The sequence below is a fragment of the Anolis carolinensis genome, chromosome 5, assembly GCF_035594765.1.
Source record: "Anolis carolinensis isolate JA03-04 chromosome 5, rAnoCar3.1.pri, whole genome shotgun sequence".
NCBI classification, from domain to species: domain Eukaryota; kingdom Metazoa; phylum Chordata; class Lepidosauria; order Squamata; family Dactyloidae; genus Anolis; species Anolis carolinensis.
Window position 1 is genome coordinate 187,516,804 of NC_085845.1, and position 19,934 is coordinate 187,536,737.

At 42.1% G+C, this 19,934-nt stretch overlaps 1 protein-coding gene across 23 annotated transcripts in view; it reads left to right on the plus strand.

Moving 5' to 3' along the window:
• Window positions 1–19,934, plus strand: part of cacna1c (calcium voltage-gated channel subunit alpha1 C) — a 650,264-nt gene that overhangs the window by 50,993 nt on the left and 579,337 nt on the right. Inside the window, exon 1 of one of the 23 annotated variants that reach the window (XM_062981172.1) lies at window positions 13,616–14,389. The exons of the other annotated variants lie outside the window; for them this stretch is intronic. Within the exon in view, the coding sequence (XP_062837242.1) occupies window positions 14,341–14,389 (49 nt within the window). The 5' untranslated portion in view covers window positions 13,616–14,340. Of the gene's footprint in view, window positions 1–13,615; window positions 14,390–19,934 lie in introns of those variants that run through there. 23 annotated transcript variants of the gene reach the window in all.

Genomic DNA, 19,934 nt, shown 5'->3' on the forward strand with positions numbered 1-19,934 from the left:
CCTGGGCATTTCCTGGTTTGAAATTCCGTTGAATTTTGTGGGGTTTACTTTCACTGAAGTGCAGCTAAAATCTCTGTGAACTCATTGGATTTGAGTAAATATGCTTATGATCAGGCTGTTTTAATCTGCCTCTGAGAAAAATGGCCCAGTTTAATCACATTCTCATCTATTTTCCAGGATATTTTTCTTTTGTATGTAAAATGTTTATCTTCTTGCGGTGTTACAGCATATAAAGCATAACTTCCAAAAAGAGTGTGAAGATAATCTGTTAAAAATAGGCTTAAGAAGATAAAATAGGCAGTAGCCATATAAGAAGTTGCTATGGGGCAAAAACTATTTAAGGAAGGGAAAAGATGCTTAATTCCATAAAAGACTTCATATGATCTTTACTGGAAAGCTGCTCCTTGCTTATTTATTTTCATTCTCTGCAATCCCCCCATTAAATTGATTCCACGTATCACTTGGAATAATAATGAAATCAAAGAGGCAGGAAACAGGGGTTAGAGCTACTACTGATGTTTTTGGCACAATGCAGTGGAGATTCTGTCTATCACACTGATCCCCATTTCCTTTTGGAGCAACAAATGAAACAGTAAACTCCCCTGTGATTTTGGAGATGCTTCGCATTGTGATTTAGAGCACGGATTCCCTGACAAACAACCTTCTTGGAAATACCCTTATGCTGTCAATTCCAGAACAAGAAGTTCAGGCTACACTAGTTCACATAAAACTAGTCTGATGTAATTGCCTTTTCTGATATAACTCGTTTATTAGCCTGCAATTTAAGGTTAGATATTCTCACACTTTCATCTCTGCTAGCAGAAATGCTTGTTTACCAACAGGAATGCCCTTTTGGGGCAGAACTTTATTCTGCGGATTGATGTAAAAGGGATAGATGGGGTACACCAGCACCAGATCTCCTACATTTCTGGAGTACAACCTCACTGTCGACACAAAGATATGCCAGTAGTAGTTACTGTGATGTTTGTTTGAAGGCTAAGTAAATACATTTATATTGCAGAATAAATGTTATAATAATCCTTTGAAGATGCCAGCCACAGATGCAGGCAAAACTTCAGAAGAAAATGCTGCTAGAACACGGCCATACAGCCTGGAAACCACACAACACCCCAGTTATAATAATGATTTGATCAGAGTTACAAATTCCATCTTAAATTAGAATTTTATGTAGGGTGTTCAAATTATTCCTTGTTGAAGTGCAGAATTGCAAACCCCACTTAAAGTTTCTCTTGTAATTTTGCAGTACTTCTCTACTATAGAAATCTTTAATCTTGTTGAGAGTGTATACATTTGGGGCGGGGGGGTGCAAAATCAATTCCAGAATTACTAACTGTAATGCAGTTTGATATAAGCAAGAGTAAAGTGAGGCACATGGGAATTGGGGAGAAGTCCTAGCTTTAGGTTTTCTCATGGAGTCTAATCTGTTTATGAATGGGCAGGTTGCATTTGATAGCCTTTTGGAAGTGGCGCCCAGGGTATAGACAATGTAAATAAAGCAAACCGGATTGGGAAAGGAATTTAAAATATAATTCCCAATGGACGTTTGCATTATAGCCTTTATGGAGGGCTATGATGCAAATGTTCTTGCAATACTGTCTACAGTTCTATTCACTATACCTCAAAAACATATTTTAGAGTTGAAGGAGTAGCAAGAAAGTACAACCAAAATTATCACTGGGCTGTAATAACCTCCCTAGGAAGAAAGAATTGGGGCTGTTTAGCTTAGAAGAAATATATGTTACTGGAAGAAGAGATAGTATTAAGGTTTGCAGTTATTCATGGTATGGAAAAAGTAGACAGGATTTATCTCTAAAAATGCAAGGATTCATCATGCTGAGTGATGGGATCTTCTGGACAGATAAAAATAAGCAACTTCTTCACATAGTACATAATGAAACTGGAATTAACTGCCTCAGGTTGTAGTGATGTTTGCCAATATGGATAGCTATAAAAAGTGATGAGTCTATTAATTAAAAATAAGGCTATCAGCAAGTACTAATCATGATGACTGTATATCATCATAAATATCTTAAATACTGTAGCTCTGAATGCCATTTTCTGGGGAACACAAGCAGTTCTGTCGTGTTTGTGAGCTTCACAGTCATCTGATTGGATAGTGCCAGAAGAGAATACTGGACTAGATGGGTTTTTGTTTCAATCCAGAGGGCTCTTCTTACATGTATATGGTCTTATGTTCATGTAGGAAAGAATAGGTCATCATGTTTTCTGTTGACAGCATTTTTCACTTGTATTTGGAAATACTAGGGTATTGATGTCAAACCTTTGGGATGTAAAACACTGAGCTTCAGCCCTTCCTTGATGTGTTGTTTATCATGAGGCACTAATAACTAGGCTTGTGCACAGATTCATTTTGGACATTTGCCTTCGGCTACTTCAGCTTGTTCGGACACCCATAATGGTAAGGGCTCTGCCGCCATGTGTTTTTTTTTGACGGAAATGAACCACATGGCTGCTGATCGTAGCCTCCTTCGATTGCTATTCTGGATCATGCAGCGCTCAGAGAGGCTGCCACTTGCTTGCACAGGGATTCCGTGTGAGCCCTGCCTGTTGGGTCAATCAGAATAGAAGAAAGCCGTGACGTGTCTTACGCAAGCTGAGTCTATTTAATGAGGTGAACACCTCCATTGCTTAGTTGCGTCCTGGCTCTAGAGAGAGGTACTTTGATCGCTGCAGTCAGATTGCCTTGCCGCTCGCTTGCAGCTTTAGCTTTTGGCTTGGCTCATTAGATCTAATTTTATTCTTTTATTTTCCTAGATTTTCCTTTATTTTCTTGATTTTTTATTTTTTTATTTAGGGACTGGGAGTTGGAAAGTATGGGTGGGTTGGTCGGTGGTATTTGGGGATGTGGGTGGGTGGGTGTTCCCCTTTTAGGGTGGCTCTGAGCTTTAAGTCACCCTTTAGCCTTTATTAAAGCCTTTAGCTTTTTTTCTCCTTATATTTTTTCTCCTCCCTCCTCTCTTTCAGAAAATACTTTAAAAAGATTATTATTAATAAGAAGAATTCCAGCAAACAACAAAGCCTCATTCTCAGAAAAACTACCTACCTAGTACCTACTACCTACCTAAACCTACCACCAATATCTGTAATTTCTTTCCATTGCAATCTCATCACAAGTTCTCTCTGTTGTCTTATTATATTTCTGTCTGTGCTCTCTGCCTTCTTTATTTCATTTACTAATAATAATTTGGCTGTTGCCTAAAAATAATAAAACTATTGGGCTTCTGTGGAAGCTTTGCCAACAGAACCCATAGTCTCTCTCTGCTCATCATCACCTGCAGATCCCTCATTCCGCCCACTGCCAGCTGTGGATGCATGCACACTTTGGAGAGCTTTGGGGGGAATCCAATACATCTCAAAATCCTCCTCAAACGCCCCTTCCAAATGTTGTATAAGCTCATCTCTTTCCCCAGCCATGTCACACAGGAGAATTCCTGGTTTGTTGTTTGTTTTAGGGCCCTGCCCTGAACACTCTTCGAAGCTCATCAAGTCAGATTATATGGGCCATGGGCCCATCTCTGTTAACAACAAGTTTAAAGTTTGGCACAGTTTTCCAAACAAGGGCAGAAAGTAGTAGTTGTTGAACACAAGGAGTGCAAAAAGGAAGTTTGCAGTCTCAAAGCTCCTACAGAGACTGAGCCTGTGGCTATGTGAATCCCATTGGATACCTCCTACGCTGCTCACATGATCGGTCTTCCTTGCTGCACATAGCAGCTGAATCCGTAGTTGGTACGCCACATGTCCCGCAATGCTTTTTCCATGCAAACATTCCTTATCCTTGAATGCATAGGGTGGGTCGCCCCATCTCACTAGAGGTTACTTTGAACCCCATCTGCTGTTTGCCTTCTCTTTCCACTCCGCTTACTTCAAGATATCAAGAAGTGAATCATTATCTTAAAGAAGGGCATAGTTCAAATCCCAGTGCTGTAATGCGTCCCCAGAGTCTCAGAACATCTATTCTCTTCCTCATCCCCCCCCCCCTTTATTACAGGGAAACAGACTCGGGATCACCTCTCCTTGTTGCTTTAGTTGAACCTCAACAGCTTCAGGTTTTGAAATGGCAGGTTTTAAGTTAGGCAGAACAAGAAAGGCAAAAGCTTTGGAAGAAGTTACTGTTTTATAATTAGTAAAGAAAGTGTAATAGGGGGCTGTGTGATGTGGAAGTGCATTTTTGACATTTGGCAGGAAATAATGGTGCCCTGCTACTACTCCTGGAGAAGCTACAGGGTGGAGCCAGTGGGGATACCTTTTGGGGAATTTTAAAGGAGATTTTATTTCTTGAAAGAAAAGAAATTTCTAAAAATCAGGGGATGACCCAAACATTGTGAAACTTGGTGGACTAACAGTGGTAGATATGTCCTCCAAGTGTGGCCATTTTCATCCTGATAGCCCTAAAAATGACATGAAGGGGAGCCCACGAAGCCCCCCCCCCCATTGTCACCGATGGGCTGGATCTTGCCGCATTTTTTTGGCTGCAGACCAAAAATAGCATTTCAGGTGGCGGCCATTCATGGGAGATTTGTGAAAAATGAATGTGTGGGTCTGCTGAAATTTGGATAACAGAAACGGATCACGGTTCAGCCTAATTGCACAAACCTATTAATAACACCAATGTTGGGCCTTGTGATATTTTGTGAGGCTGCTTTTGAGTAGAGAGAGATCCTAGTAGATAGTGGGGACCATTGGTCATCTCTCCAAAGGCCATTATATGGAATCAGGTGCTATTCTATCTCTGTAATTTCTTTGTCTTGAAATTTGTAAGAAGCATGGTGCTGAAGTGGGTTGATGGTTAGGGCCTTCAATAGTTACTATGCATCACAGTTATATATGACCCCGCTATCAGAAGCAGTATGACTTTGTATATCATGACTTGCATATGTGAACTGGGGGTGCAGTTGCACTCATATCCCATTGGTGGGCTTTCTGTAAGTCACAAAATGGCCACTGTATCAATACACTGCTGAACTAGACACCCAAGTGCTTTGGATTTCAGTCTGAAAGAGCTCTATTCAGTTTGGCCAAGATCAGGGATTTGGGGAGCTGAAATCGAAAAAAAATGCAAAGAACTAAAAACTGAAACCAGTATGCTGTACTATACTGTATGTAATAACATTTTAATGGATGTTGCCAATCCATCATAATGAACATGTTAAGGAAGCAAATAAAAGGTTAGTAATCATGAATTCACAGATGCACAAAAGAATTGTCTCCTATAGACAACGCCAGGCTTCGATCCCTATTGGCAGGATGGGAATTACAATGAGCACTCTGCAAAAAAAGCTATAGAAGATAAAGCTGACAAAGCAGTTTTCTTTTTAAAAAATGGTCTGTTTTCCTTTTCATTCATTCATTCTTTCTTTCTCTTTCTCCCATTCTTTCTTTCTTTTTTGTTCTATTATGAATGTACATTTGGCTCACATTTGTAATTCTTTCATTGTTTTTTTCCATATAATTTTATTGCAAAATATATGAGGAATGGGGAAGAGTACGAAAGTGGAGTAACTCTTTCATTGTTGAAAGCTATTGACAAAAATGCTGAATCAGGCAACTGAATATTATGATAAAATGACTTTGAACTAAAGTAATTAGTGCCAACTTACAAAAAAAATGCTTCCTGTGCTGTTTTTCTACCAAGTCTTGTTTTCAATAATTGGACTGAATTGTGTCCCATGTTGAGTATTTGGCAGGCAGAAGAGCATGAAGACAGGAGAAGATTTGTAGATTATGGGGACAGCTTGTACATGTGCCTGCATACGTATGTGATTTGGCAGACAAAGATGCTTCAGTTTCAGACAGATGACATTTGAGTGATACTATCCAAAAATTAGCTACTTGTTGATTACATAGCTAGCTAACAATATCAAAAATATGTACTACAGATGTCCTAAAAGATAGCTAACTCATGTGTAGTAATTATGAATATTTTTGTAAATGCTTCCTAAGTGAACAAATGTATGAAATGGACAATTTACTTAGTGAATCATACTTGGAATTCTCTGTTGACTCATCCTTTGAGACAAACAGAATTATACCACTGCAACAAAATGAAGAATTGTGCAAGCATTAAGAAAGACAAAAAAAACCCCAATGTAATGTTGTTACATTTCTTAAGAAATAGTACTGAATGTCTCTGGATACTTTTGAAAACAGGTATGTTTCCATGAGAAAAAGTCAGTTTAACATTAAAATAAAAATCTAGTGCAATATGCTTCTTCATGTTTCTCCAATTGTTCTTTTCCTCTTACGGAAAAGGTGCTTTGACTCTTATTTAGGAGTAAAGGATTGCACTATGTCTTCACAATTATCTGTTCCTTTTTAGTCCCCAGCACTCTTGAGTAACAGACTGAGGGAATATACAGAAGTGCTCCATATGAACTGTGCCCTTTCAGAATTCAGACTGCCAAGCATTGGGCTATTTATGGCACCATGTTTCTATACTTGGGGAATTGTCATCAGACCATGATCCTGAGGTGAAGCTTTCTAATTGTACCTTGCAACTCTTGAAGCAGGCAAAAGATATTGTAAAGGAAAGTACTGAAGGTGTAGAAATACTAAGTGAGGAATCTATGGAGAAGAGGTTTACATAACATATGTGAAATATGAGTCAGAATCAGAATTGGAAGGGACTAATGGGAAATCTAGTCCAGCCTCCTGCCATACAAGAATAAAGCATTCCTGCAAGATGCCCACCTAACTTCTGTTTAAAGAACAATGTCTTCTGATGCAGTTCCACTATCAAAGAATTTACAGTGAAAAAATATTCTTTCTTCTTTCTTATCTTAACACGGAATGTCTTTGAATCTTATTAGTTGAATCTTGTTATTTGAATCTATTGGTTTGTGGTCTAGTGTCTGGATCATCAGAACACAAGCACTCTCCATCTTCTACATGGCATCCCTTTAGACCAGTGTTTCTCAACCTGTGGGTCCCCAGATGTTTTGGCCTACAACTCCCAAAAATCCCAGCCAGTTTACCAACTGTTAGGATTTCTGAGAGTTGAAGGCCAAAACATCTGGGGACTCACAGGTTGAGAACCACTGCTTTAGATAATCACAAATGCTTATCATGTCACCCCCTCAGGCTTCTAATCTCCAGAATAAACATAGGACCCTTCCACACAGCCATATAATCCAGAACATCAAGGCAGACAATCCACAATATCTGCTTTGAACTGGATTATCTGAGTCCACACTCTCATATAATCCAGTTCAATGTGGATTTAATACAGCTGCATGGAAGGGGCCATATACAGCTCCCTGAGTCATCCATTGTAATGTTTGGTTGCCAGACTTTTTATCATCAAGCCCAAAATACATGGAGGCCCAAAGGTTGGAAACCACTGATTTAGAAACTATATGCCTGCTGAATTACATTTTGTTTTTGTTTTGTTTTTTTCACTTTTGACTCATATTTAGGTTGTGATATACTAAGGCCCTTAGATCGTTTTCACATGTACTGTTTCCAAACTAGGTTGTCACCATCTTATATTTATGCATTTTGTTCTTTCTGCTTAGATATAGTACCATATATTTATCTCTGTTAAAGTTCGTTTTTTTGCCAATATTGGCCCAGATTTCAAAAATCCTAATTCTGTCCTCTTTGGTATTAGGGCCTCAGATTATGAAGAAAAAAAATCTATTTAAAAAAAAGGTAAAACTATGGATCTTCATAGCTGTGAATCCCAACTAAGGTTGGCCCATTCAATCAATTAATGAATGGTAGCCAACATTAAGGTAGATCCCATTGATTTAACATGCATTTTCCACTAATATTTAGGTCACTTGACATATTTTAGGGCCTTAGCAATTCTTGGGAAAGGAACATGGAAAGATGCAGAAAAGGTAGGATGCCAAAGGGAAGAGTAGGTTTAGTAAACATTATTGTGCAAATCTTACATAATAACTATATCTATTTAGTAAAATTAGAAGATAACTGCTGAGGGAATCATTCTTCAAAAAAAAAGTATGGGAGGTTTCCCCACATGTTATGCTCACTTCCCTTCTCCCTGTTGGAAAAAAGCCCAAGCCTGCTGTGCTTATCCAGGTTCTGGTTTCTTTTGGAAGAAGTCACCCATAGTTTACATTTTGGGGAGTAATATATAGGTTTATACATGTGTTAAATATAAAGCTACAGCAGAAATGTGTTGTTATTATTTCCCATTAAGCCAGATTCAACTTAGAGTTTGTGACCAAATGAGAGACCTCCAAGAGTCCATGTTGTTAACTGCCTCACTTAAATCTTGCAGGTCTTTCTTTGTTATAATTTCACTGATTTGTTATTGCAGTCTTTTTCTTTAGCTGTCTTGAGTCTCTATGGCAGGAGAAAGGCAAGATAAAAATAAAATAAAGAAAAATAATCCTATGGCTTCAGGTTTACTGAACACAATTGTCTTTTGACCATATGAGCCAGTGTGGTTTGAGTATTTGTATTAGTACCCAGGAAAACTTAAATCTTAAATCTCTGCTTGCCTATGGAAATCCACAGCATGGCCTTGGCCAAGTCATACTCTAAGGATTAGAGGACGACAATGGAATATATATTACCAAGCCTTTTCAGAATATATATTACCAAGAAAACCTCATGATAGGTTTGTCCTAGGATCACCATAAATCAAAAACTAGCTGACAAAAATGTTTAATATCTATACACATATCCACACACGCACACATATCTCTTAGGGCTTCCTCAGACTGGCCCATAAGCCCTGGGATTTAGCAGGTAATGTACCTGTACTTACTGTGCGTGTGTGCTTGTACATACGCACAAATATGCATATGCACAAGGAATCCCACAAATGTATACTCTCAAAACAACTTATACTTCTGGATTTTGTGTGTGCATTTAAAAAAATTAATCCTGTTAACAGGATTAAAATTCCAATAGTAGAGAAATACAAGAGAAACTTTAGGGGAGGTCTGCAACTCTGCTTCGACAATGCAAGCAGTGCATTGCTGCTTAAGGCTGGCAATTTGAACATCTTATATAAAATTGTACTCTAAGATGGAATTTGTAATTTTAATTAAATCATTATTCTTCAATGTAAATGCATTTACCTACTATTCAAATAGTCACCATACTTAGTATTAACTATTAAAGAAAAACAATAGACGTGGCAGTTACTTGAGAGTGTGGCAGACTAAGAAATACACGTAGAGCAGTGGTTCTCAACCTGTGGGTCCCCACATGTTTTGGCCTTTACCTCCCAGGAATTCTAACAGCTGATAATCTGGCTGGGATTTCTGGGAGTTGTAGGCCAAAATATCGGGGGACCCACAGGTTGAGAACCACTGATGTAGAGAAAGCAGAAGTTTGATCTCTGTAACTAGTGAACAGCATCTGAGGATTCTGGAGAATGTTGGAAGATACTGCCAAAACCAACATCGTGAACATGGGTGAATGAGATAGTGACACCACTGCTTTTGGGTGGTCCAGTCTATACCAATGTTGTTTCCTATGTGAGGTGTATATGAAACATAAATCAATGTCATGGCTAGGCCTGGGTCCCATCCCCAATATATCTCATTGTGTACATATATTCAAATATATGTTTTCCAAGTTCTGGAAAAAATCCAAAACCCAAACCACTCTAGTCTCAAGCGTTTCATAGAAGGGATACTCAACCTGTACAACTTTCACCAGCTCTAAGGTAGCTGGGAATGATAGAAAGTGTAGTTGGGTTGCTGTGAATTTTCCAGGCTGTATAGCAGGCATGGGCAAACTTTTTTGCCTTGGGGCTGACCCGGCCTGGAGGGAAGGAGCCAGGCATGCGCTGGGTGGGGCAGGGAGGGCCCAGGAGAGGGTGGGACCAGGAGGGGGGCAAGGCAAGACCCAGGTCATCCTCAGGTTGTCTTCCTAGCATAAGTACAGGACTGCTTGCCCCATCCTTATGCCAAGAGGAAGGTGAGATACATGGAGGCTGAGAGTACTCTGGGGGCTCTCAGCCACTTCAAGCCATCCTCTTGGTATAAGGATGGGGCTGATTGCACCCTCCTTATGCCAGGAGTAGGAGGAGGGCTCACAGCTTCTGCTTGGCTTCCTCCCTTGCCTTTTTGGCATAAGGACAGATGGGTGAAATCTTCTGAGCATGGGAGAAACAATCAGGGCCAGCCAGCGCCGTAGCCAGAAAAAAATCTGTAATGTTTGAAACTTTTTTTAGTGAATCATGGAGAGTAGTTTCATAACGCAAAATAATTTAGAAATCAGGCTCCATCGATAAACTTCAGTGGACACTCAAGACAGATAAACTTCAGTAGACACTCATGGGGATTTGGTTAACCAGTTAAAATTCATGAGTAAACCAGGTTTAAAAAAAACACCTGAAATTTTTCAGGGGGGGGGGGGAGGGATTGAACCCCTAACCCTCCCTTGGCTAAAGCCCTGAGGCCAGCTAACACCTCCCAACAATGGATTCCCCCAGGCAGGAAGCAGCGAGGCTTTGAAACTGCAAGGCCATTCAATGCTAATCAAGCTGGTCAATTACACCATTCACACTTGCCTCAGACAAAAGTTCTTTCTCCTGCCCTAGACCTTCCACACATACTGGCATAGTTTTCCAACAGACCTCACAACTTCTGAGGTTGCCTGCCATAGATGTGGGCAAAACGTCAGGAGAGAATGCTTCTGGAACATGGCTATACAGCCCGAAAAACTCACAGCAACACAAACCTACAGAATCTATCTCATGATGACTGCATAGCCCTGAACCATGGCAGTTTAAAGTGGTGTCAAACTGCATTATTTCTACAGTGCAGAAGCACCCTGAGAACGCTTGGATAAAAGCAAGCACTTTGCGCAGAGACTGGGGTTGGCAGGAAGGGATCCGGCCGCTGCTTTGGTGTGTGGATTGAACCTAACGCTCCTTTGCCGAATCCCATCCCACTTGCAGCAACCTGTTGTTGTTGTTGTTGTGTGTGTGTGTGTCATGGGCTGTTCTGCGCAGCTGCGCTTCTCAACTCCGCTCCCCTTCCCCGGCTCCCAATCCCCGTGATGGCTGCCGCGGATGCTTCATGGCGAGGACAGCTCCGTGGGCAAACTTTGCGCCTCGCCGCCTCCGGGAAAGGCTGGCTTCTCCGCGCCTTGGCTTGGGCTGCCCCCCCCCCCCCGCCTCCCCTGGCCTAGAAAGCCCTCTGCCGAAGCCCACGTCATTTGCAAGGGCAAAGGCAACATCGCCCCGGCCGGCTGACGTTTGGCACCGATTTGTGGCGCTTGTTGGAGCCACCTGAGTGCAGAGGGTGGCGGGGAGGACCTCCTTGGGCTCGCTGGGGATCTGGTCTCAAAGCCTCACACATGGGGAGCCTCTATATTAGTGCCATTCAGTGCCACTTGAACTGCCATGCTCTCCAATCCTGGGAGTTGTAGTTTTACAAGGCCTTATAGCAGGCTTGGGCACATCTATGGCAAGCATCCTCAGAGGTTGTGAGGTCTGTTAGAAGCTAGGCAAGTGGGGATTATATATCTGTGGGAGAAAGAACTCTTGTCTGTTGGAGGCAAGTGTGAATGTTGCAATTGACCACCTTGATTAGCATTTAATGGCCTTGCAGCTTCAAAGCCTGGCTGCTTCTTACCTGAGTGAATCCTTTCTTGGGAGGTGTTAGCTGGACCTGACTGTTTCTTGCCTGGAGTTCCCCTGTTTTCTAAGTGTTGTTCTTTATTTACTGTCCTGATTTTAAATTTTTTAAAATACAGTAGAGTCTCACTTATCCAACATAAACGGGCCGGCAGAATGTTAGATAAGCAAATATGTTGGATAATAAGGAGGGATTAACAAACAGCCTATTAAACATCAAATTAGGTTATGATTTTACAAATTAAACACCAAAACATCATGTTATACAACAAATTTGACAGAAAAAGTAGTTCAATACACAGTAATGCTATGTAGTAATTACTGTATTTACAAATTTAGCACCAAAATATCACAATGTATTGAAAACATTGACTACAAAAACATTGAGTACTAAAAGGCAGACTGCGTTGGATAAACCAGAACGTTGGATAAGCGAATGTTGGATAAGTGAGACTCTACTGTACTGGTAGCCAAATTTTCCTCATTTTCATGGTTTCCTCCTTTCAGAGAGGGAGAGAAGCCACAGGCATGTGGACAATTTCAACAGAAAGGAGGAAGCCATGAAAATGAACACAATCTGGCTACCAGTATTTAAAAGACTCTAAAATCAGGACAGAAAATAAAGAACAACCCTCAGACAACAGGGTAATTCCAGGCAGGAATCAATCAGGGCCAGTTAACACTTTCCAACAAAGGAAGGAATAACCCAGGCTTTGAATTTGCAAGGCCATTAAATGCTAATCAAGGTGACCAATTGCAACATTCACACTTGCCTCCAACCAACAAGAGTTCTTTCTCCCAACCTGGACGTTCCAGATATATAAACCCCATTTGCCTATTTTCCTACAGACCTCACAACCTCTGAGGATTTGGGAGAAACGTCAGGAGAGAGTGCTTCTGGAACATGGCCATACAACCCGGAAAACTCACAGCAACCTAGTGATTCCGGCCATGAAAGCCTTGGACAACACATTGTACCGGCTCTACTGTTTCTACATTGCCGCTTGCTTAATATGGCAGCCGGCTGCCTGCTTGGCTTCCTCTGGAGCTGGAAGGGAGCCATGGCAAGCCTCACATCGCTGGGGAAAAGGGGGGGGGGTAGACATCTTTAAGCCCCCCCTCCCCCAACTCCAGCCCAGAGCTGCAGTCCGCCGGATCCCTGCCTTTGCCCCTCGTGTGCGGGGCTTGCTACGTGTGGATCGCAAGGGACCAGCTCCGAAGCGCCACCAGCAAAGCCTGCCTGGCCGGCTGCTGGGATTCGCCCCCGCCCTCAACGCCCCCCCCCCCCACACGTTCAAAGCCCCGCTCCGTCTCCTCCCGCGCAAACCGGGGATGGACACCAAGCGCACAAACACCGGCCGCCCCCGCCCCCCCAAAGAGAGAGAGAGAGAGAGAGAGAGAGAGAGAGAGAGAGAGAGAGAGAGAGAGAGAGAGAGAGAGAGAGAGAGAGGAGGAACAGCAGCAGCACAAGCCTGGCAAATCACACGGGGGGGGGGGGCTGCTGTGGGGGGGGGGGGAGACTTGGGAGGGAATCTTGCTGGGTTTTTTTTTTTAAAAAAAAACACGCACCCTGACCACCAATATTTATTTACTTCTGTGCAATATCCCCCTCCCCACTTTTCCTGGCAAGGCAGATCCATCTTCTTGACGTCATGTCTGTAGGAAAAAGGTTTCAGCAGCAGTAGCAGCAAAAAAACAAAGCAAAGCAAAACAAAACACCAGCGCAATGGGGGGGGGGGGGGGGTCGTTCGGTTATTGAGAAACACATGTTAAACTTTCAGCTCTGGACCTCCGTATGATGGTCCAGAATCAACCAAGTCCGTGGGTTGCTAAAAGGGAAGGAGAGAGGGGGCTAGATGCTGCTGCTGCTGCTGGCCCGGCTGGAACATCTGGAACGGTTCAGTGTCTGTCTGTCTGTCTGTCTAAAAGAGGGAGGGAGGGGAAAGCAAGGGAGGGAGGGAGGGAGGGAGGGGGCGAGGGGCTGGGACTAGCGCTGGGCTCCGTCCCTCTCCCTCTCTCGCTGCAGAAACAGCTCCCTGCCAACACAACGCACGGAATTGGCTTTGAAGAGGAGGAGGAGGGAGGAGGAAAAAAAAAAAAAAGAAGCAGCCGCCTTTGAACATTTCTTCTTCATCGCCCCCCCCCCGCCCCCCCAATTGCCTTTCTCCTCTAGTTGGTGGATCTAAACAAGTCAAGAGAGACATTGGAGAGCGATTTCCCTCCCTCCCCGTCCTCCGTGGGTGCTCGTTCTCACTCCCCGTCCTTCCTCCACGCGCCTTCCCCGTGGGCCCCCTTCTCCAGCCCGAGGAGCCCCTTCTTTCCTTCTCTCCTTCCTTCCTCCCTTCTCCAGGGCGCGCGTGGCCGGAGCGAGCGGGCAGAGGCGGTGGTGTGCGGGGAATTGTGCGCCAGGGGCCCGGATGTTCTCCGAGGATGCTTTGCAATTGTACTAAAGGAGGCAGTAGTGGAAAGGATCAGATTTTGGGCTTTGATGCAATCATGGGAATCAGGTAATACACCAAGCGGGGGGATTTAATCGCCGCCGACGCCGACGCCGCAGCAGCAGCACTCACTCGCAGCCGCTTCGGTTCCCTTCCTTGAACTGCTGCTCACCCCATCTGGGGTGGGGGGCTTATTATTATTAATTATTATTATTTTTTGGATTTGGAGGAATTCAAATTAGAACTCCTGCTTGGTTGTATTTTTGGTTGTTGTTCTTTCCTCGCTCTTCTACTTCAATGGTCAGTGAAAACAAGAGGATGTACATTCCAGAGGAAAACCACCAAGGTAAGCCTGCGTGTTGTGTGTGTGTCTGTATGTATAGGGAGGGAGGGAGGGGGGAGAAGATGTAGGTACTAGTGTTAATTCGCTGCTTTTTTTCTCACTTCTACTCCCTTCGTCCTCGCTTTTCCCTTCTGCTAGAGAAGCCCAGCCTAAGAGTGGTGGGAAAGGATGGATGGGAGGAGGTCTTCATGCCACCATCCACATTGGGGGGGGGGGGGGGGGCAGATGCTGACGATCTTTTGGGGAGATGCGATGCAGGGGTTGCATTGAAGGCTGGTGGTCGCTGGAAGGAAAGAAAACAACTGGCAAGCCCTCACCCCCCCCCCCCCCTTCAGTGCCCATATGGATCAACCCAATTTCTGGCAGGCAATACAAGCAAAGCAAAGCAAAGTTGCTTTCTAGAGGGAATTGGGAGTTTGGGCGAATGCTGTTGTTTCAATCTCTTGACCATTCTTCCTCCTCCTAACAATTCCAGGGTGGTTCCTTGGTTTTGGGAGCTAAGTGAAATTGGGGCCATTTTCAAGTCCTTCCCTCCATCCCTATGGGATTTGTAGCTGCAGTCCAATCATGTTTACTGGGAAGTAAGCTCCAACAAGTTCATCTTCCACAGAAAGGGAAATGTACCCGTCGCTGAGAGTAAGGGCCCTTCCACAAAGCCATATATCCCAGAATAGCAAGGCAGAAAAATCCCACAATATCTGCTTTGAACTAGGGTATCTGAGTCCACACTGACATATATTCCAGTTGAAAGCAGAAAATGTGGGATTTTATTCAGCTATGTGAAAGGGGCCTAAGCCCCTCTGAAAACAGAGATATTTACTTTGTAATAGATTCTGAGTGGAGGCAGCAAAACCTTTAGGATGCCTCTGGCAGTAACTCCTTGTAGTTTTAACTATGGAAGCACAAACCAACCCCATTAAAAAACTTGTCGGTATCATTACAATCTTCACCTATCCCTTGGTGATGGAGAGACAGAAGGAAGCAGGGGAGAGGCTTGTTTGGTAGCAATCCTATATCCACCTACCCAGGAATAAACCTTAGGAGCCTCACAGGTTTACTTCTGAGTCCGCAGGCATAAAATCCTGCATTTAGAGCCCCTTTCCCTCCCCTGCAGCCCATGTCATAGCTCCCTTTGGGGACAGACATGTGATCCTGAAAACAGACAAAACACAGAAGGCCATAGCTAGAGGTGTGCGTACATTTCCCGCCTAGCCCAAAGCTGAGAACCCCGTTTGGTTTGAAGAAATCACAGGCGCCCGCTCAAACCACAATTTGCTGGAGGTGTTTCTCTGAAAAGAGTCTGGAGTGTTATATAAGTATATACTTGTACAAAAAAACTTCAGAGGGGGGTGGCAGGTGGGGGTTGGGGTGGCCATGACCTCTAAACACTCTTCCTCCTTTCTCAGCAATTCTCACGAATAGGGCTGACCTTTGAACCTTGAGTAGTTCCCACCCCACCCCTCTTGCTAGGATGGATGGATGTGCCAGTGAGAGCCCCAGCCATGACGGCCTTGGCTCAGAGTTACTAAAGAAAGAGGAAGAAATTCCTAGGCCAACATTTGCATCTCAGTAGGCAAATGTCTGCTATCTCCCATAGGGCTCAATTTCTTCCTTATCTCCAACAGTCTTCCTCTCCAAGAAGTCAATCTTGTCAGGCTTTGACTGGGGGCTAGAAGGGAACCAATTTGTCTTCTTGAGAAGTTTGCCCCACTTCCCTGTCTGATGTGGGAGGCCTGAGGTTTGGGGCGCTATGTGTCATAGGATGTGAAGCAAGCCCTTGATGGTTCAGATGGTGCCCTTGACTTTTCAGTTTCCATCCTTAGGCCTTAGCATATCTGATTTGTTGTTTTTGTTTCAAATGTTAGAGATGGGAGGGATTACAAGGGCCATCTAGTCCAATCCTCTGCCATGCAGAAATATACAACTAAAGCACTACTAGAAGATGGCCATCTAACTTCTGCTTATAGACCTCCAAAGATGGAGAGTCCACCATCTCCAAGGCAATTTACTATTGAATAACTCTTCCATGTTGCAGTAGAATCTCTTTTCTTGTAATCTGAACTTTTTGGTTCATGTTCTAGTAAACAGTACAACCCCATATCTGTAAGGGATATGTTCTAAGACTACCTGTGAATACTTGGAACCATGGAAAACAGTAAACCTTATATTTTTACTATATGTGGTCCAGAAACATAACATGACCATTCCAATGACTGGTGAACTTTGAGAGGCCCACAAACTCTTTTGAGGAGTGAAGGATATCTTTGGAGCACGGGTAAATTAAACCATGGATGTTGAATCCGTGGATAAGGGAGTCATACTGCATAAGGATCACAGGTAGCATAGTTGGGTCAGAATGTGGAACGATAACCTCAGCTTGACATCCTAGAGAGCAGTACTATTCAAAAGCTGATCCCTGAGCTTTTGGTTCATACTGGGTTTCCAGCAAAGAAAATAATTGCAGCCAATTGGAACAAACATGGTACTGGTCACTTGCATACTGGAAAAAAAAAAAACCAATTACCAGTCTTCTACTTCAAATAGCCTGAGAATCACTGCCCTAGAAAGCAGTTGCAAATCAGAGTTGATAGCTGTGGACTAGGGGACCCATGGGCAGAACTTTTACCAGTTTTTTTTTCAGAATTGAGAGTAATTGTGCTTGATCTCATGCCCTCTTGTCCCCAGTGAAGGAGAAAATATAAGTAAATATGCATTCCATTATAGCTAACATATGAGGACTTATGATGCTTATTACCATTACCATCAATCAGTTCACATGGCCAAAAGGTTCCTGTAAGGCACAGAAGTGAAACAAAATAATAAAAGCAACAGTAGTCACCCTCCCATGTAAACAAGTACCCATCTGTCAGGCAAGTGTGTGTGTGTTTCTCTCTCATTGCAATCAAGTCTACTGATAAGTGGACCAGACCTCAGCCTCCATAGAAATATTCCAAACACTATGGCAACCCAAATCCAGCTCAATTCTTATACCAGATGCAGTGATTATATAATATATATGGAGTAGGTCTGCCATCTCTTCTACTCCCTCTGCAGATTAATTTTTTATTGTTCCTAAGGGAAAGGGCAACAATTTTACAACAGGAAATAGAGAAGGAAAGCTAGAATTATTTGCATCTATTTGAATATTTCCCCTGTAAATAAAGAGGGGCTAATCTGACAATTATTACAAATAAGATACATAAAATGCGTCATTCTTATGGGAAGAGGCAGTCTTTTAAAACTCCCTCCATTTTCACTAGTCACACAATTGTCCTACCTGAAGTAATACACAACTTTGTCACTATTTTTTCTATTCTTATACTTCGATCCCTGCAATTTGTCAGGACAGTCCCTTAGGTTTTCTAACCAAAACTGACATTGATTTGTAGTTATGGTGGCAAAGAGCAGAACTTAAAACAAACTAATCCTAGGATATATTGCTGTAATTAGAGTAAACGTGTAGACTAGAGGGGATTAGAAAGATTAGAATAAAGGCAGAATGCAACTGCCATACTTTGCATTAGAAAAATCTATATTTGAGAGAACTAGAATAGCTCAGGCTACACTTTCCAGCACTTTTCAACAAATAAATTATTTCTTAAGACTGCCTATGAAAACTTGTTTGATAACTTGGTATTAGGAGGAGAGTAGGCTTCTTTTATTCTCATTATCAGATTCATATGCATTCTGTTAGCTAATTAACTGGTTTTATGGACTAAAATTTAGAGACCCAATAAGCCACATGACTAACATCAAAAACTATAGTATGACTACAGTAGGAGTCTTTTGCTAAGAACCACCCATACCACTTACTTTCTTACTTAATAATATATGTCTGGTTTCCATTGTCTGGTACCTAGCTTCTGTACAATTTCCATGCCTTATTCTATTACACAGAGTAAAAAGCTAAGAGAAATTCCTTAAATCAACAGTAGTTTTGTAGTAATGTTCTTTTTAGTGTTAAAGAATTCCACATAAACCCTAATTTCTCCAAATATATTTACCACTGTATAAAGTGTGTTTGTGTGTGTGCTTGCATATGGGAAATAACACACAAAAGCTGTAAGAAAATGCTTTAAAAAGTGGTCACAGAATATATGAGATACATGATTGATAATAAGATTCAAATGTAGGGATATCTTATATATCATATTATAGTATTGCTAACAATTTGCATTCATAAAGTTACTCAGGTGATTGTTCAGAGACAATAAGTGGGAAGATGGAGTTCAATTTGCAGTTCTTGCTCTGCATCAAAGGTTTACTGCTGTTAAATCATCCCATTTGGATTAGGTAGTAGTCATTTTAGGTGTGATTTAGTGCTTGTTGTCATACAGCTATACTTTGCTTTGGAGGAAAGAGGGCCAGTCCTCTGACAGAACATGTTGGCCAAAGCAGGAAAGCTACAAACCCCTCACTTGTTGCATAGCTGATTTAAAGGTCTAGGATGAAGGATGCAGTAATACATGGTGCTATATAGGTTTTTCCTCTGTCAGAAGCTAGTGATAAAGAGCTGTGGGGTCCAGACATTAAAAAAATATATAGTTGGAAAACTGATAGTACAGCTATATCACCAAATCAAAATTAATGGGCATTCCCTGTCCTCCAGGAAACTGGTTAGTATAATTTTATATCTTTAGGAATGTTTAATAGGATTCTTAACAGCATCATAAATGTACAGTTCCAAGCAATCTTTAGGTCATGTGGAGAGGAATGTTAGTTCATGCATATGCTCTGAGAGGAGAAGGCACCCATGGTTTACCACTCTGTCCCTTTCTCCTAGGAGATTCATATAGCTAAAGATATCAAGCTCCTAGATCATAAACTCATCCTAGATTAATAATTTTTGACACAAAAGGGCTCCTACAGCTAGGCCAACTATTCCTTATAGACATGTTTCTCTAAGCATTGTGCTGATTAATATTAATACATCTAAACCACTTTTTTTCACCTTTGGGCTTTGTTCGTGTTGCATCACTCTGGCAGGTTCCTGCTGGTTCCTCATGATATCAAAACTAGGTCTTCATTGGCCTCTTTTTCTCCTTTAAATTTTTGCTTTCTCAGACTCCGACTTGGTATTCTCAAGTAAACTTCCAGCCATGTAACACATTATGTAAGGGAATTTAACCACTGCCCCACAGGTCAGGTTGAGGATCAGTTTACCTTCTTTTTGGCTTTTATGGCATCAAGAGATATATTGCAAACAGAGAGTAAACAAGTTGTTAAAGAATCAGTCGTCTTCCCATAATTGTACATGTATATATTCCTAAGTATATTTCAAAATGCATATTCTGGGGCTGACTTGCTTTATTCTGTGTCTCAACACAGCTCACTAGAAATAAATCAATCCATTAATTCCCAGCTCTGTTTTCAACTTTTAATTTAATGGATTGACAGCTGATAATTTTACAATCCAAAGTTGCACCAGAACATAAGTACTTAGAGTGGTACATAATTACAGTCGCATCATTATTATGACATCACACAAGGTGTTGTGCCACTGTCCAAATGACATTATGCCACTGTTGCAGTGTAATGCACCAATACA